Here is a 17,672-nt window from a genome sequence, read left to right as displayed (position 1 = left end):
AAAAAAAAAAAAAAAAAAGGTATTAAAGCAGCGGCAGCCACTGTACACAGACATGAGGGCTAGGTTAAAACAGTAAGGTCAAGTTGTTTGGACAGAAAGTCTACACGGTGTGGTCCTGGCTCTTGTGTAAGAATTCTGACTTGACTGAAGTAATGGGGGCTGTCTGTGAAGATTTGCAGCAGTACAGCCCCGGTAATTTGCTGAGCCTGATGGGTGTCAGGGTCAGTCCAAGTGAAAGCAAAGAGAGGCTGGGATGAAGAGTGCAAAGGAATAGTAAAGAAAGCATGTTTGAGATCCAGAACAGAATAATGGGTTGTGGATGGAGGTATTGAGGAGAGTATATGGTTTGGCACCATGGGGTGGCTAGGCAAAACAATTTGGTTGATAAGGTGCAGATCCTGAACTAACCTGTAAGACTTGTTTCGTTTTAGGACAGGTAAAATGGGGGAATTGTAAGGGGAGTTTATAGGCTTTAAAAGGCCATGCTGTAGCAGATGAGTGATAACAGGTATTTATCCTTTTAAAGCATACTGTGGGATGGGATAGTGACATTGAGCAGGGTACGGGTGATTAGGTATTAATGGGATGGTGAGAGGTGCATGATCAGTCACCAAGAAGGGAGTAGAGGTGTCCTATACTTGTGGTTTAAGGTGGGGAGATACAAGGGGAAGATGCCAAGGGGCTTTGGGTTGGGAAGAAGGGTGGCAATGAGATGTGGCTGTAGTCCAATAATAGTCAGGGAAGCAGATAATTTGGTTAAAATGTCTCAGCCTAATAAAGGAACTGGGCAGGTGGGGATAACTAAAAAAGAGTGCATAAAAGAATGCTGTCCAAGTTGGCACCAGAGTAGGGGAGTTTTAAGAGGTTTAGAAGCCTGGCCTTCCATACCCGCAACATTATGGAGGCAAGGGAAACAGGCCCTTGAAAAGAAGGTAATGTGGAGTGGGTAGCCTCCGTATTGATTAAGAAGGGGACGGACTTACCCCACTGTGAGAGTTACCCAAAGTGTCTGTGATGGTCCATGGGGCTTCCGAGGCAATTGGGCAGTGTCAGTCTTCAACCGCTAAGCCAAGAAGATCTGGGAAGGAGTCTGAGAGCCTTGGGCCAGAGTTCCAGGGGCTCTGGGAGTGGCTGCTGGGTGAGTTGGCCAGTCCGATTTCCAGTGGGGTCCTGCACAGATGGGACACGGCTTAGGAGGAATCCTGGGCTGCGGGCATTCCTTGGGCCAGTGGCCAGATTTCTGGCACTTATAGCAAGCTCTTGGGGAGGAGGTTCTGGAGGAACCCCTGGCAGCTGTGGTTCAGGGTTTGGCGTTCTTGTGTGCTGGAGATGTGGCTGAGGTTTGTCTTACAGTGGAGGCAAGGAATTGTAACTCAGAAATGCATTGCTACTTGGCTGCCTCTACTTTATTACTGTACACCTTGAAGGCAAGGTTAATTAAGTTCTGTTTTGGGTTTTGAGGGCTGGAATTTAATTTTGGAGTTTTATTTAATATTGGGAGTGGATTGGGTAATAACATGTATATTAAGACAGCCTATTGACCTTTTAGGGTCTAGGGCTGTAAAGCGTCTCGGGGTTGCTGCCAAACAAGCCATGAACTGGGCTGGGTTTTCATATTTGATGAAAAGAACGTAAACACTAACTGATTTGGGATAAAGAAAAGGAGCATTAACCTTGATTGTGCCTTTAGCTCCAGCCACCTTTTAAGAGGAAATTGCTGGGCAGGTGGAGGAGGGCTAGTTGTGGAACAAAACTGTAAGCCAGATCAGGTGTGAGGAGGGGTGGTGATAAAAGGATTATAGGGTGGAGGAGCGGAGGCTGAGGAAGAATTGAGACCTANTTTAAAAGGCCATGCTGTAGCAGATGAGTGATAACAGGTATTTATCCTTTTAAAGCATACTGTGGGATGGGATAGTGACATTGAGCAGGGTACGGGTGATTAGGTATTAATGGGATGGTGAGAGGTGCATGATCAGTCACCAAGAAGGGAGTAGAGGTGTCCTATACTTGTGGTTTAAGGTGGGGAGATACAAGGGGAAGATGCCAAGGGGGCTTTGGGTTGGGAAGAAGGGTGGCAATGAGATGTGGCTGTAGTCCAATAATAGTCAGGGAAGCAGATAATTTGGTTAAAATGTCTCAGCCTAATAAAGGAACTGGGCAGGTGGGGATAACTAAAAAAGAGTGCATAAAAGAATGCTGTCCAAGTTGGCACCAGAGTAGGGGAGTTTTAAGAGGTTTAGAAGCCTGGCCTTCCATACCCGCAACATTATGGAGGCAAGGGAAACAGGCCCTTGAAAAGAAGGTAATGTGGAGTGGGTAGCCTCCGTATTGATTAAGAAGGGGACGGACTTACCCCCACTGTGAGAGTTACCCAAAGTGTCTGTGATGGTCCATGGGGCTTCCGAGGCAATTGGGCAGTGTCAGTCTTCAACCGCTAAGCCAAGAAGATCTGGGAAGGAGTCTGAGAGCCTTGGGCCAGAGTTCCAGGGGCTCTGGGAGTGGCTGCTGGGTGAGTTGGCCAGTCCGATTTCCAGTGGGGTCCTGCACAGATGGGACACGGCTTAGGAGGAATCCTGGGCTGCGGGCATTCCTTGGGCCAGTGGCCAGATTTCTGGCACTTATAGCAAGCTCTTGGGGGAGGAGGTTCTGGAGGAACCCCTGGCAGCTGTGGTTCAGGGTTTGGCGTTCTTGTGTGCTGGAGATGTGGCTGAGGTTTGTCTTACAGTGGAGGCAAGGAATTGTAACTCAGAAATGCATTGCTACTTGGCTGCCTCTACTTTATTACTGTACACCTTGAAGGCAAGGTTAATTAAGTTCTGTTTTGGGTTTTGAGGGCTGGAATTTAATTTTTGGAGTTTTATTTAATATTGGGAGTGGATTGGGTAATAACATGTATATTAAGACAGCCTATTGACCTTTTAGGGTCTAGGGCTGTAAAGCGTCTCGGGGTTGCTGCCAAACAAGCCATGAACTGGGCTGGGTTTTTCATATTTGATGAAAAAGAACGTAAACACTAACTGATTTGGGATAAAGAAAAAGGAGCATTAACCTTGATTGTGCCTTTAGCTCCAGCCACCTTTTTAAGAGGAAATTGCTGGGCAGGTGGAGGAGGGCTAGTTGTGGAACAAAACTGTAAGCCAGATCAGGTGTGAGGAGGGGTGGTGATAAAAGGATTATAGGGTGGAGGAGCGGAGGCTGAGGAAGAATTGAGACCTAGCTTGGCCTGGCGATGAGCAGCCTGGGGAGGAGGGGAGAGGTCAGACGGGTCTATATAAAAGGAAGATTGGAAAGAGGAAAGACTCAGAGACGCTTGGGGTTGGGACTGAGGGGACAGGCAGGAGGAAAAGAAGGAAGATTTGGGAAGAGTTGCATTGGGAACAGAAACTAGGGAGGTACTGATGTGTAAAAGAATGCCTTTATGTTGGGCACCTCAGACCACTTGCCCATTTTATGACAAGAATTATTTAGGTCTTGTAGGATGGAAAAACCGAAAGTGCCATTTTCTGGCTATTTGGAACAACTGTCTAGTTTGTATTGGGGTCAAGTGGCATTGAAGAAGAAAATAAGGCATTTAGGTTTTAGGTCAGATGTGAGTTGAAGAGGTTTTAAGTCTTTGAGAACACAGGCTAAGGGAGAAAAGCGAGGAATGGAGGGTGGAAAGTTGCCCATAGTGAAGGAGGCAAGTCCAGAGGAAAGAGAGAATAGAGACAGGGAGAGAAGGGGTGGAGGGTGCTTACCCCCCAGGAAAGTGGAGAAGGGGTAGAGACACAGAGAGAAGGGGTTGGGGGGTGCTTGCCCCCCCAGAAAAGTGGTGCTTGACGCTAAGGGTGAAGGACCAAGGCAGGCGTCCCTGCGTGGTCAGACACCTCTGAAACATGGGTGAATAATCAAGCAGGTGTCCCCGCGTGATTAAACATGAAGGGAAGACTGTCCTCCTGAGTCCGTGACCGGCGCCAGAGTTTTGGGTTTACGGATAAAACGCGTCTCCTTTGTCTCTTCCAGAAAAGGAAAGGAACTGAAATTAAGAGAAGGGAGAGATGGGAGTGTGGCTCCAAGATTGAAAGGAGAAAGAGGTTGAGGGATAGTGAGAGGTTGGAGAAGAGAGTAAAAGGAAGCCGCTTACCCAGTTTAAAATTGGTGAGATGTTCCTTGGGCTGGTTAGTCTGAAGACCAGAGGTCGTAGGTGGATCTTTCTCACAGAGCAAACAGTAACAGGATAGGGGATTGATCTCAAGGGAGGTCCCCGATCTGAGTCACAGCACCAAACTTCACATTTCACTCAAGTCCGTGTGAAGAGACCACCAAACAGGCTTTGTGTGAGCAACAAGGCTGTTGATTTCACCTGGGTGCAGGTGGGCTGAGTCCGAAAAGAGAGTCAGCGAAGGCAGATGGGGTGTGGCCATTTTATAAGATTTGGGTAGGTAAAGGAAAATTATAGTCAAAGGGCGGTTGTTCTCTGGTGGGCAGGGGTAGGGGTCACGAGGTGCTCAGTCGGGGAGCTTTCGAGCCAGGATGAGCCAGGAGAAGGAATTTCACAAGGTAATGTCATCAGTTAAGGTAGGGACCGGCCATTTTCACTTCTTTGGTGGTGGAATGTCATCAGTTAAGGCAAGAACTGGTCATCTGGATATGTATGTGCAGGTCACAGGGGATATGATGGCTTAGCTTGGGCTCAGAGGCCTGACACTATCACTTTGGTATTTGGATGTCAACATACGGATTTTTGTGGGGGCATAGACATTTAGATCATAGAACTCACTAAAGGAGAGGGATAGACTGGTCATTTTAGTCTAATATTGGTATTATCCAGAAATCATAAGGAGAGAGAATGAGTGAGAGTTAGAGAGAGAAAAGAAAAAGAAGAAGAAGAAGAAAGAAGGAAGAAGGAAGAGGAGGAGGAGGAAAGAAAGAGAGACTGAACAGGAAAAAAGAAGAGGAAAAAATTATATTGCAATTAGCATTTTTGTAAAATCAATCCTCCAAGTGAGGTTAATATTAGAAGCATCATGGGTATTTTATTAACCCAATTTTTTAAATTATACTTTAAGTTCTAGAGTACATGTGCACAACATCACATGTATACATATGTAACAAACCTGCACGTTGTGCACACGAACATTCCTCAAAACATGTTGGTGTGCTGCACCCGTTAACTCATCATTTACATTAGGTATATTTCCTAATGCTATCCCTCCACCCTCCCCCAATCCCACGACAGGGCCCGGTGTGTGATGTTCCCTTCCTGTGTCCAAGTGTTCTCATTGTTCAATTCACACCTATGAGTGAGAACATGTGGTGTTTGTATTAACTCAACTTTTAATGTCGTCATGTTTTGAGGAGTGTTCATTGAGAGTAAAGATAAGAGACTCCAGAGAATTTCAATCTATGTATATGGTCTCTATGTTAAAAATCTCATTGAATGAAAATCTATTCAGACACTTAATTTTGAAGTTAAATCACTTACATAATTTTGATTTATTGTTCAGATGACCATATACAACTATTTAAATATTCTATTTTTAAGATAGAACATTTATTCCTAAGTATGGCAATAGCAAAGTATTCACTTATTTTTAAAGTAAGGCATTTAAATATATGAAAATGAGGTTTCCTCGTACTTTTCTCTTTACAAAAGCATCTGAAAGGTGCTACATTGAAGCATCTCATAATTTATTTCACAATCTGATTACTCAGTCTGAAATCAAATTATTCAATATTTCTATATCTTGCTAAATCATAGTGTTAAATAAAAAATTCATTTTAACGTACATATTTAGTTTCAAGAAAATTTTACAGCATAACTTTTATTCCACATTTTTGTCCATGTGAGGATCTTATATACTGTAAACAAAATTATCAAATGCAAAGAATATAGCACAGTAACTGGATTCAATTTTCATTGGCTTCCACCTCTGCATTTCATTATTAATTTTACCTTTGTTCCTCTCAAATTGCTATCAGTTAGCCAGGTCTTCCTGAATTAATCCTTTAGTATAAATGATTTTAAAGAGTCAATATAAGTGAATATGAAAAGAGGATCTCAAAAAATGAGCCTCTCTTAAAATGCTTCTGTGTGGAAAATCTATTTTTAAAACATAGTTTTAGGACTATAAATTATTACTATTTTGGTTACAACAAAAGTGGCTTATCAGATGCCAAAATATCAAGTGTTGCTTCTGGAACTGAAGCAATTTATACAAATATAGCCATCCTTCCTGCATTTTTCAAGAAAAAATAATAGGAAAATGTGTAATTCCGGTACTATACATTTAGAAACCTCCACTGGCAGGATATAAACTCATCTTAGGGGTTAAATACAGAGGAATAAAGGTGTTGCAATAAAAGTTTTTGGATGTTTTACTTATGTCTCTAATTTTGTCTTTACTTTCAATTTGAAATAAAACAGAAAATAAGAAAGCAATACATTCATGGGAGAATAAAAGGCATTTGGCTCTAAGAGGTTGAAACCCCTTCCCCTGTGATGACAGTAATTAAAAATGGCAGTTCTAACATCATTGAAGTCAATCAAACATACCAAGGACAAGCGGCCCAATTTATGAGAAATTGTTTGGACTTAAAAAGCTCTAAAGTACAATGTCTTGAGTAAACATCAAGTCAATGAAGACACTAAATTTCACTGTCAATGTATGGGCACATATTTTTGTTTATTCATAAGTACCTGTGCCTAGTATTGTTGATGCTGAAAACTCCAGGACCCAAAGTCTCAGAAGACTATTAAATTCACTTTTTTTTGGAAAAAAAAAATACTTTTTGTTTCCAATGAATTCTGCTTAGAAATAAATGAGCATTTCTACCCTACATCCTTAGGAAATAGTTGACTATTACAAATAATGCCAGACCTTGAGCCCAAACTGTTTCATAAGCCTTTGTATTCTCTGAGCTACATTTCTGAGTCCAAGAAACCTATTAACTTAGTGGAGACAGCATTGTTTTATGCATATACTGACCCACCACTTCAGATTTTAAAGAACATTTTTGTTTTGTTTTCCTATCTGTTTTTCCTTTCTTCTCATCTGAGGCTGTGGGACGGGAATGAGGAAACACATCTGAAGTTTCATTTGGCACTGGGAAAGTTCTGAGGAAATTTGTTTACCTTCAAGACAAAGACTAAGTAATTTCACACGAATTTAAGCAAAAAATGACATGTAACTCAGGGCATATTAAATGACACATAATATGCTAAAATTTTCTTAACTTGATAAAATTTCACCAACAGAAGCAAAAGTATTCATATACATATTTGCAGAAAGGGAGAAAACTAGTCACTTAAAATTATTTCTGTAGGTCTAGAAAATTATCTCTATGTATTTTGAAATAACTTTCCTCACATACCAAAATTAGAACCATCTAGATATCAATTATATATTACACTTAGAATATTGTACATAATCAGTGCTCAATAATTGTTGTGAAAGAGAAATCTCTGTTTTGTTTAGCCAACCTCATACTGAGTACTACCATACAGAAGGTACATACAGCAACATATACCAAGTTTACTTGTTCCTGGTTTGGGTAGCATTCATGACATTATAAAAAACCCTTACCTCAATTTAGTTCCAAATATTTGGATCTGAATATTTTCTGGGAGGTCAGGGGCAAGCATTAGTTGTTTCATGAATTCCAATGAAAACAGTCTTTGGATTTCATGGACCTTACCAAGCTTGGCTATGGGGGAGTAGTGACTAAGTGATCTCATGCTAATGTTTATAGCAACCTGCATTTATGGAGTGTTGTTGTATGTTTGAGTTAAATGGTCATGAAATTTAAACTGATAATTATCTAACATTTATTAAATCATATGTTCTGCCCTATATGCTGATATCGTTTGGTAGTGCCCCACCCAAATATCATCTTGAATTATAGCTCCCATAATTCCCACATGTTGTGGGAGGGACCCAGTGGGAGATAATTGAATCATAGGGGCAGTTTCCCCATACTGTTCTTGTGGTAGTGAATAAGTTTCCCGAGATGTGATGGTTTTATAAGGGATTTCCCCTTTCACTTGGCTCTCATTTTCTCTTGCTGGCCGCCATGTAAGATATGCCTTTCACCTTCCATCATGACTATGAGGCCTCCTCAGCAAAGTGGAACTGTGAGTCCATTATAACTCTCTATCTTTATAAATTACTCAGTCTCGCGTATATCTTTATCAGCAGTGTGAAAACGGACTAATACACATGCTTTACACCAAAAAGTTTATGTATACTGTGCTTAAGTGAACACCAAGAAGTGCCATCTGGTGCAAGCAGAGTCATGGGCAGAAGGGCAGAAGATTCCTGGGACCCCTGTTTTCTTGCCTTTCTGTGGAGTGGCTCAGAGAGATTCAGATGAGCAAATCTAGAGACTCCACCTCTTACTTGTTCTTTCCTTTGAAGGAAAGCATGAGGGTAGCATTAAGGTTGGGGTTAATCATTTGAGTTTGAGTGCTGTGCAGTCAGAGTTTAGGTGCCAAGTGCATCAGGGAATGCTGGAAACACCAGTTGTATAGCACTTGAAGACTTTGGGAGAATTGAGATAATACACAGGCCTCCTTGTTGAGCCAAGGGGAAGTTATTAGTTCTGGCTAGCAAGCTCAGAAGAACATTTTGGTCATTCAACAGACAATCTTGCTTATTTCTTCGTATTGATGTTTACTAATTACCAGGCATTGTACCATTTGAATTGTCTATATTATCTCATGTATTAGGCATAAGATCCTTATGCAGTCTTTTTTTTTTTTTTTTTCGTTTTTTTGTCATTTTATGGTTCAGCAAATGGAAGCACGGAGTACTTTATCCTTTTTCCCACTAACTGAATATGTTACAAATTGGAGTACAGAGAGGTTGAATAGAGGAATAACAGGCACTAGAGGGTTGAGGTCTTGATTTAGAATAGTGACTTTGGAAAAGCAAGGCATTTCTAACTTTTATAGACGTGGCAAAAGTTAATCTTTTCAATACCATAGAGCTAATAGGTTGGGGAAGTACCAGGACTAGAGAAAAGTGAGTGAAGTACCATGGGTACAAAATTGGAGTCCTCCAAAACACTCAAAAATTGAAATAAATATTTTCATGCAGAATTTAAATTTTCAAAATTAATGCAAAAATCTATGATGACAAAAATATCCACATTTTAAATAAAGGCAGAATGATTATTACTGTTTCTCCTTTTGTTTCAATATAGTTGGCACAGCACTGGGTAGGAAGCTTGAACTTGAATGCTATCAGTCTGAACTCAGAGCCCAAGCTTGTAACCATTGTTTGCTGATGTTCTCAGGATATGAAAAATAAAGAAGGGTCAAATATTACCCACAGACTCTGAGACTGATGGCCAAAGATAACAGTGAAATTATGGACTTGATTTTTTAGAAGGGAAGCTGAGAAAATGATTATTTTTCTTGTATAGTCCCATTTAGAAACTTAAGTATGTGCATAGTTTAGCTTCAAAACCAGGGGACAAATAAAAATCTTATTTAACTTTAAACTTTTCTTGGCCTCTCTTGTCTCTCTTGGCACTCTTTCATCAGTGCCAAGAATCCAATTACTGACCACAAGTAACCTAAAGCAGTTTTCCCGGCATTCAGTGGTATATTTTTTCTGTAAGAAACCTTGGATACAATTAAGAATGACTTGAACACTGAGAAATGTTTCTTATCTCATATAACAGAAGTGCTGAAGGTAGGGTGATTTCAACATAGGATACTTCAAGTCCTTAGCAATGTCATCGTGGACTCATTTTTTTTTTCTTCCAGTTTTAAACCTTGCCTTTCTCAAAGAGCCAGCTACTGTTCTCATGGTTACAAGATGACTGCAGCAGCTGCAAGCTTTTTTGTTCCCATGCAGCAAAGTCTTTGTTCTTCCTTTTAAGAGCAAGAAAACCCCTTCTAAAATCTCCCCACCCAAAACATGACCCTAGAACCAATTGTGATTTTATGTTTTTTGTTTTGACAGCATATAGCACAATAGTTAAGAATCTTGTTTTGGTGGCTTAAAGTGGGTGTAAAATGTGGCTCCATCACTTACTAGCTATGTAACCTGAGGCATCTTATTTAAATTATCTGTGCCTTAGTTTTCCTATGTTTTACAAAAAGGTAGAAAATAATATACCTACATCACTGGGTTATTGAGAAGAAAATGTGAGTTAATACATGTAAAGTTTTATAATGGTGTTTGACTATTATTTTAAGATGATCATCACTGTCATGTATGCAATTAAACTTAGGGAAACATGAAAGCTAAGAAAGTAAAATTACCTAAGTATCTCCTTAAAAAAAGACATCAATAAAATTTTTAGTTTGCATTGAATAATATTTTTTTCCATTGATATGATCTGAATTTGGATGTGAGGTCTGAAAGAGATAATAAGAATCAACTTCAGGACTACTGTCTTATTTAAGTGTGTGTGTGTATGTGTGTGTGTTTAGGTTTCGGAAGAAGTGGTCCACATGGCTGAAAATCAGAAAATCAGAAGCTGATCTCAAGTTAGCAATGATAACTTCATAAAAATAGCCTGCTTTGACTATTTTAGAGCCAGGCAATATATATGTGTCTGCAAAGTACATATAGTGCATTTAAGCATAAGGATAATTAAACTGATTTCAATTTTGTTGGATTTTATTGTTAAGCTCTTCAGTTAACACTTAGAAAGAAGGGAAATGGAGAAATAGTCTCAATCTATTCTCATCATAAAATCTCATTTGCAGATTTTCCATTAGGTATAAAATATACCAGTGCTAAAAATGCCTTTAATGGTGCCAGGACAATCCAGTTCCTTACATATGATTCTTTTAAAATCCTCAATTGCAATTATAAAATTATATTTCATTTCCTTTGTCTAAGGTTTAATCTCACCATTCAAATGGCCATTTCTTGCTCACATGAAACTCTCTGGAATGTAGTAAAATGGGGTGCAAAGAGTGAAAGTACATTATCAATGAATCATGGAGACAGGCTTCCCAGAGAGCAGCATTTTATACCAGGGGTCACTGAATGGTCTGTGTGCTCCATGAATCCCTCAGAATGGAATATAAAATTAAAAATTAAAAAATTTCCCCAGAAATACTCTCTTTTATATAATTTTCCCGTCTCTATGAGATCTTCCCATCAGTATAAACCATGGTACATTCTTCCTATTTGAACAATGGTAAAACAGAAAACTCACTATGATCCTAGTTCCTCTTCTAGTATTACTCAATCTCTGTCATAGACAGAAAAATATACTCACTGCCTCTACTGAATTACACCTTCTTGGTTCCTTCTTCCTCTCTCTTTCTTGCTCACTCCTGCTCTGCCTGTCACTCTCTCCGTCATGTCCCCTCAGAATCCATTGCAGGCTTCTTCCTATCTCTCTGACTTATCTCCCTGACATTTGTTTAAGTGTCTCTGGGTCAGCTTCCTTGGTGATCTCACTCATTGTTATGGCTTTGATACCTTCTGTCTTCTGTTGGATTCTTAAGTTTCTGTTTTCAGGTAGAACTCCTCTTTTCTACATCACATTGCATTATACAAATGTCTACATCTTGATGTAAGTATCTAATAGGCAACTCAAATTTTGAAAGTCTAAAACTCAGCTACTTTTCTACTCCCAACCCCACCTGCACCCAACAAGAATCTTGTTTCTCTCCAGTCCTCCCCCAGCTCAGGGCATTTCCTTCCTTCCAGTTTCTCACACCAAAGCCCTAGAAGTTATCCTGAATTTCTTTCTGTCACATCACAACCACACTGGAAGCATCTACTATTAATTCTGTCTTTGAAATACGTTCAGAATCTGATTGCATCTCACCACACACACTGTTACCACCCTGATAGAAATCACCATCGTCTTTCTCTTGGATTATTTCAGTTGGCTTCATATTTGTCTTCCTGTTTCCAGCCTGGCACCCTTTCAATCTTCAGAACAGCAAAGGAAGTCAAATCACTTCATCTTTCTGCTCAAATCTTCCAATAACTTCCTATGTCAATCAGAGTAAAAGTCTAATTTTAGGTACTTAACCTTTAGATAATATAATACATTGATATAATTCTCATCTCTTAAATATATCAAACAGAGAAGAATTTCTGAAAAGCTAAAATAGTTTTTAAAATTAAGGAAAACATAGCTCTAAAATTTAATTACAGATGGATAAAAAATCAGAGGCAATTTATACCATAGTTCTAGATAGATCACCTCTGTAATCACATCCTAAAGGCTATGCTTGCCTCTTCAGAGCAGTTTTCATATGATTAGAAAAACAAAATTTTGGAAATTCCTAATCATTTACTTGCATTTTTTATGATTCAATCTTTCATTTCACAAACATTTTATATCTCCTAGGACATAGAAAAGGGAAGACTTATAGATTCTATCCATTGAAGTTACTAGCAGTTCGAATACTTTTTAATTTAATGTACAGGGATGACTAACAGATAAATACAATCTATTCCAACTAGAGCTTGATATGATCACTAACTTGACTATTCCAGATTCTTCCTGTGGTATCACAAATTAGAATAAATAGGCCTATCAGTCTTAATTTTGCCACAACTACCTTCGTCAACTTGCAGAACTTGTTATTTGTCTGAAAACTTACAGAGTCATCTTTTCTATAATGCTGTCCCATACAATATGGACCAAAATGATTTCTTCCATTCCTGAACATCTGTAACACAGGGTTTATTTGCAATCTGGGTAACATAAATACACATTATTTTAATTCATGCCTAATTTTTTTCCTGTGTTAACTCTTATTTGGATTATAAACTTCCCAAAGGCATTTTCTTTCTTGGCATGCATGCATATTATAGCAAGATAAAGTTTCTATTTCTGAGCAAAAAATTGTAGCCAGGAGATATTTAGAATGTTGAAATTGACATATTCATTGTGTCAAAAGAACAAATCAGTAGAAACGGCTTTTCTTAAGTTCTTTGGAAATGATTGCAATTTTTTTCTTTCTTTCTTTTCATTACTTTTAGCAAGCTCTATTGCCAAGATTGGCTCAGATCCTTTAAAACTTGTACATGATGCTGTGGAGGAAACCACGGACTGGATCTATGGCTTCTTTTCTTTGTTATCCGACATAATCTCATCTGAAGCTGATGAAGAAGATGATGGTGACGAAGACACTGATAAAGGTACAAAGAACATAGAGACATATCTAACTGCTAGGACCAATATTAGATATGTATTATAGTGGCTTGCCTCAGTTTACATTCAAATGAGCCCTTGGGGCAAGCTAAAACAAAATGAATACACTTCTCACTGCTGAAAGCATATCAACAGGCTGCCAAACACAGTAAATTGGTCTTTATTTGATTTTTATCTTATAGCTTATCTGTCATTATGGTAAAGATGTCAACATTAAATGCTAATATTAATGTAGCATTACAGCAAAGAGAGTCTCATTATGCACTACTATAAAACCACAATACAAACTCATATTTATATGATTCTTTGGAAAAAATAGTAGTTATTTTTCAAGTTTATCTCTAGGAAGATTAAAACAAAACAGTAAAACTAAAATACATGTAAGTGTTTTATACACATGTCACATTTATAGTCAAATAGCAGAAAGCAATCTTACTAAAAGTACAATCAAAAGAGTAAATATATTGAACCAAATGGTGGTGTAGAATAGAAGGGCACATTCTAAATGTCTTGACAATTATGCAACTAATCTCTGTGCTCTCTTATAAATATAAATGAATAAAAGGAAATAGCCAACTGAAACCACGTAAAAACTGCCATTGAATGGGTATGAAGAAAACAAAGCATTATGATTCCATCTATTAGATAACATTTTTTAGGATCAGTCTTAGTCATCAGAAATCATGTATTCAACCTTGACTACCAGGAAAGCTTTTATTATTAGAGTACTTTTATAACTTTTCCTGAATTTATATTTGCTTTGGCCCCAGTAAGAGTTCAAGATGAACAATAGAGAATTGAAGTTAACATGATATATAACCTATAATGTGTAATTTGGATCACTGCCATAATTTTATTGAATTCATAAAAATGAAACAATCTCATATAAATGTATATAAACAAAGTTTATACTTAAAAACTGGAATTTGGGAAGCAAAGTAATTTAAAGACTATGATTGTTAAAACTAATAGTTTTTTTAAATGAACAAAGAAAGGGGAAATAATGATGTCTTACTCTATGTTAAAATATTTTCTAATTTTTTGTTTCAATCTTGGTCTAGGAGAAGTAGAGGAGCCTCCCTTGAGAAAAAAAGGTTTGTTGTTTTCACCTTTGATAATAATTCTTTTCTCTTATGGTAATATCAGTTTTCAGCATGGTTCAGATATATTTTACTTGAGTTGTAGGCTGAATTTATTTTAATATGAAGGTTTTGTTTAATAATTAGGTCAAGATTTATAGTCAGTAAAAAAAAATACTCAATTTCTTTTCCAATGAAGGTGATCTCACTATTTTTCTGTTGATTATTTTTTAAATGCCTTCTTCAGTAGATTTGTGTGGATTCATTTATATACAGACCAATATGAGCTGGAATTTGAGGAATGAGGGGAGAATTCTGTAGCCTTAGAAATGGCCCAGAAAATGATGACACCCATGATTTATTCTCACTATGGTCAGATGTATTGATTTTAAATTTTTATTCTTATTCTTTTTCTTCTTATGTTCTTGCCATCATTATTTTGCATGTTAGGTGATGACTGTGGGCCAGGACAACAAGATGGTGAGGGACATAACAGTCTAGGAAGCAAAGGCATATCCAGTCAGTATGTGTGATGTGTCATTGTCATGGAGTGGAGTCACCCGGATGTGCCTGGATGTGCTGTGGAGGAATTCCTTGCAGGAATAGATAAGGTGACTGAGTGAGGAGGTCACAACCTGAATGAAGAGAATGATAAACCTCGGACAAAGGAGGACAGCAATGGGGCAGGAATTTCAGAAGCGTAGGAATTTTGACAGGCAGGGGTAGGAACTTCATGGAAGTTCCACTGGGGAGCAGGTAGTACCATCCTGAGGTACATTTGTTGTGAGAAAAGAGCCAATATTTAAGCCAGATTTAAAACAATTGCAATGTTTTAGTCACTGCTACACATAGGCAGGCTGTCGAAGGTACTTACTCAGGAAGATAACCCTGGCTTCTGTTGCTGTCTCCTAATACCTACTGTGGATTCAAACAGCAGGATCCAAACTTACAGTTTCAGCCTTCCCCGAGAAAATGATGAGTACCTCACACTATCTGGGGTAAAATCCACTTAGTGTATGTTAAATTAGAAACTTTGGATTTGTAACTTATGCAGCAAAAAAGAGCTAAGCCAATCAAACTCAACTGTGGCAAGGCATCCAGGAATGGAAATGTTTATAAAGCTCTGTGAGGAGAAAGGAAGGGTTTCTACACCTAGAAATCCAGAATGAGAACTCGAGCACTCAAGACAAACTTCAACCATGAAATTCAGGTTTAGAGATTCTAGATTTGTCTATAAACTTCAAGAGATCAGGAGCAGCGTCTTTCTGTAGCTGATTTCCCATAGAGAGTGAACATAGACAAACTTTTAAGTGAGATATTAGTCATTATCTGGAAATAACAGCTTATGCATGTTTATTTTCATTGGAAATGGAAGAGGGGAAAACAGATAAATGATGTTTGCTCATTTATACTTATAAACTGAATTCCATAAGACTATCATAAAGCCATATTTTCATAAATTAATATTTACTATTTAATAAAAAATCTTTTCTTGTGATTTAAATTTTTCTTTGAAATTATTTAAAAATTAAGCTTCATATAGTAATTAGTATAAACTGCAAATTCATACAAAGCTGTTTTACTATTGTTTCTTAAATTATTTCCTTGATTGAGCAAATCAAATTTTTACCAGAAAAACTATTAAATAGTTGTTTAGGGTACTTTTAAAAAAATGTTAGAAATGCTTATTAGTCAAAATAGTCTAAAGGATATATGTCCTTCAACACATGTACACTAATGTCTTTAAAGATTACATACTCAAAATTAGGGGAATTGACTTTAAATCACCTGAATATATTTTCTTAATAGTATTATTCACAGTTGCATGAAAAAAATTGACATTTAAGTAAAAATCTCAGCTGCCCTATCTTGAGTACAGAGGCTATGTAATAATAAACCCTAATTGAAAGTGAACTCAAGAAGATCATTTCATTGTAATAATTATTTTTTATGTGTAAGCTTTTCTTTCTAGAAGTATAGAGGCAATGAGAGCTTTAAAGTAGTAGGTAATATTTTATAAAACATTTATAATATATATTTTACATTTTAAGTATACTTTTAACATTATTATTAGGCGAAAAATTCTATAAATTACTCTTGTCTTATAGGTTATTTTCTTCATTTTTACATTTACAAATTTTGGTTTAAGAAAGAATTTGGGGGCAATGTAGAATGATAGTCTCTTAAAACATTTGATTTTCACCCATCTAAATGACTCCTCATTAATACTCTTGTCAATTCATATATTTCAATAATATTTAGTCATTTTATATTGCCTAAATTATCAGGCTGTAGCATTTTTTATTCTACTGTCCTATGTCTACCTAAAACATTTTATTTGAATACACTTAGTTTTATTTGTTGAGTTATTGCTATTCTTAACAAAATAACAGTTCAGCCTGCTTGTTATTTGTGGTTGAAGTCTGCAGTTCTTAATTTGATATGGAATAATGGTGTAGTCAACTAATCTCAGGGTTGCAGTATTGATTATTAAACGGATTATTAATATGGATGAAATATCTGATTCTGTTAGTCCGTGGAATCAGTTGTTATATATAAATATAGCTTCAGGGTATTACATGTGGTACCTAGTGCCTTTATGTTCTTCATGCATAGTTATTTTTCAACTTATCAAAATTTTAAAATACCTAGTTCTATTACAAAACACTTCATGATGAGACCCCAAGGCACTGAATCGTTAGAAAATACTATATTTTAATACACAATTATCTACAAATTATAACTATGAAAACCAAATACTATTTATTATAAATCACATTTTCTGAAATAATTATTTTCTGTATATAGTGGTATACTATCTGGAAGTGTGCTTTTAAGCAATATTTTTCACACTGGGGTATACATCATGGAAATGTTAACACCTCATTTTCTAAGGGGTAAATAAGAGTGGAGAGATTTAAAGGAATTGAATGCCATTTGAGTGTTTTTCTAAAATTGATCTGCTTGAGAGCATGCCCAGGTTTATAACTGTACTATTTCTACTTCAGATATAAATAAATTTGTTGTTGGTTCTTCATGTCATTTGACATTACTTGGAAGGAGACAAAAAAATTAAGTAACATTGCCCTAATAATATTGTATGTGTGTGTATGTGTGTGTACAGATGTGCATAAGGCTTCTCAATATTTGTATCTTTAAAAGTAAAATATAGGGCTAGATTTGTTGATGAACCCTGTCTTATTCTAACTGTAAAATACATTAATCCACAGATAGGTGAATTACTTTTAAAGCCCCATTCACTAGATGGCATTCTAAAAAAAAATTTCACTTTTCAGGTTTAATAATAACTTATGAAGATTTGCAATATATTAACCTTTAGATTCTTAGATTCTTATAGTCTAAAGGTTAATATATTACAGGATATGAAATCACAGAATATGAAGGAAATTTTAAAATTTCAATATACACAATTTTTTTCCTTAGAGAATCATAATGTAGCTCTTGAGTAAA

General features: G+C 37.1%; 1 protein-coding gene across 1 annotated transcript in view; it reads left to right on the top strand.

Annotated features, from left to right (window-relative positions):
- TRDN (triadin) overlaps positions 1 to 17,672 on the top strand; it is a 133,032-nt gene that overhangs the window by 11,776 nt on the left and 103,584 nt on the right. The window contains 2 exon segments of the mRNA XM_017881786.1: positions 12,951 to 13,109; positions 14,184 to 14,216. Coding sequence (XP_017737275.1) covers positions 12,951 to 13,109; positions 14,184 to 14,216 — 192 coding nt within the window.

The sequence above is a fragment of the Rhinopithecus bieti genome, unplaced genomic scaffold, assembly GCF_001698545.2.
Source record: "Rhinopithecus bieti isolate Rb0 unplaced genomic scaffold, ASM169854v2 scaffold_1060, whole genome shotgun sequence".
NCBI classification, from domain to species: Eukaryota; Metazoa; Chordata; class Mammalia; order Primates; family Cercopithecidae; genus Rhinopithecus; species Rhinopithecus bieti.
Note: the sequence above shows the minus strand (reverse complement) of the source record. Positions and strands in the feature narration are given on the sequence as shown.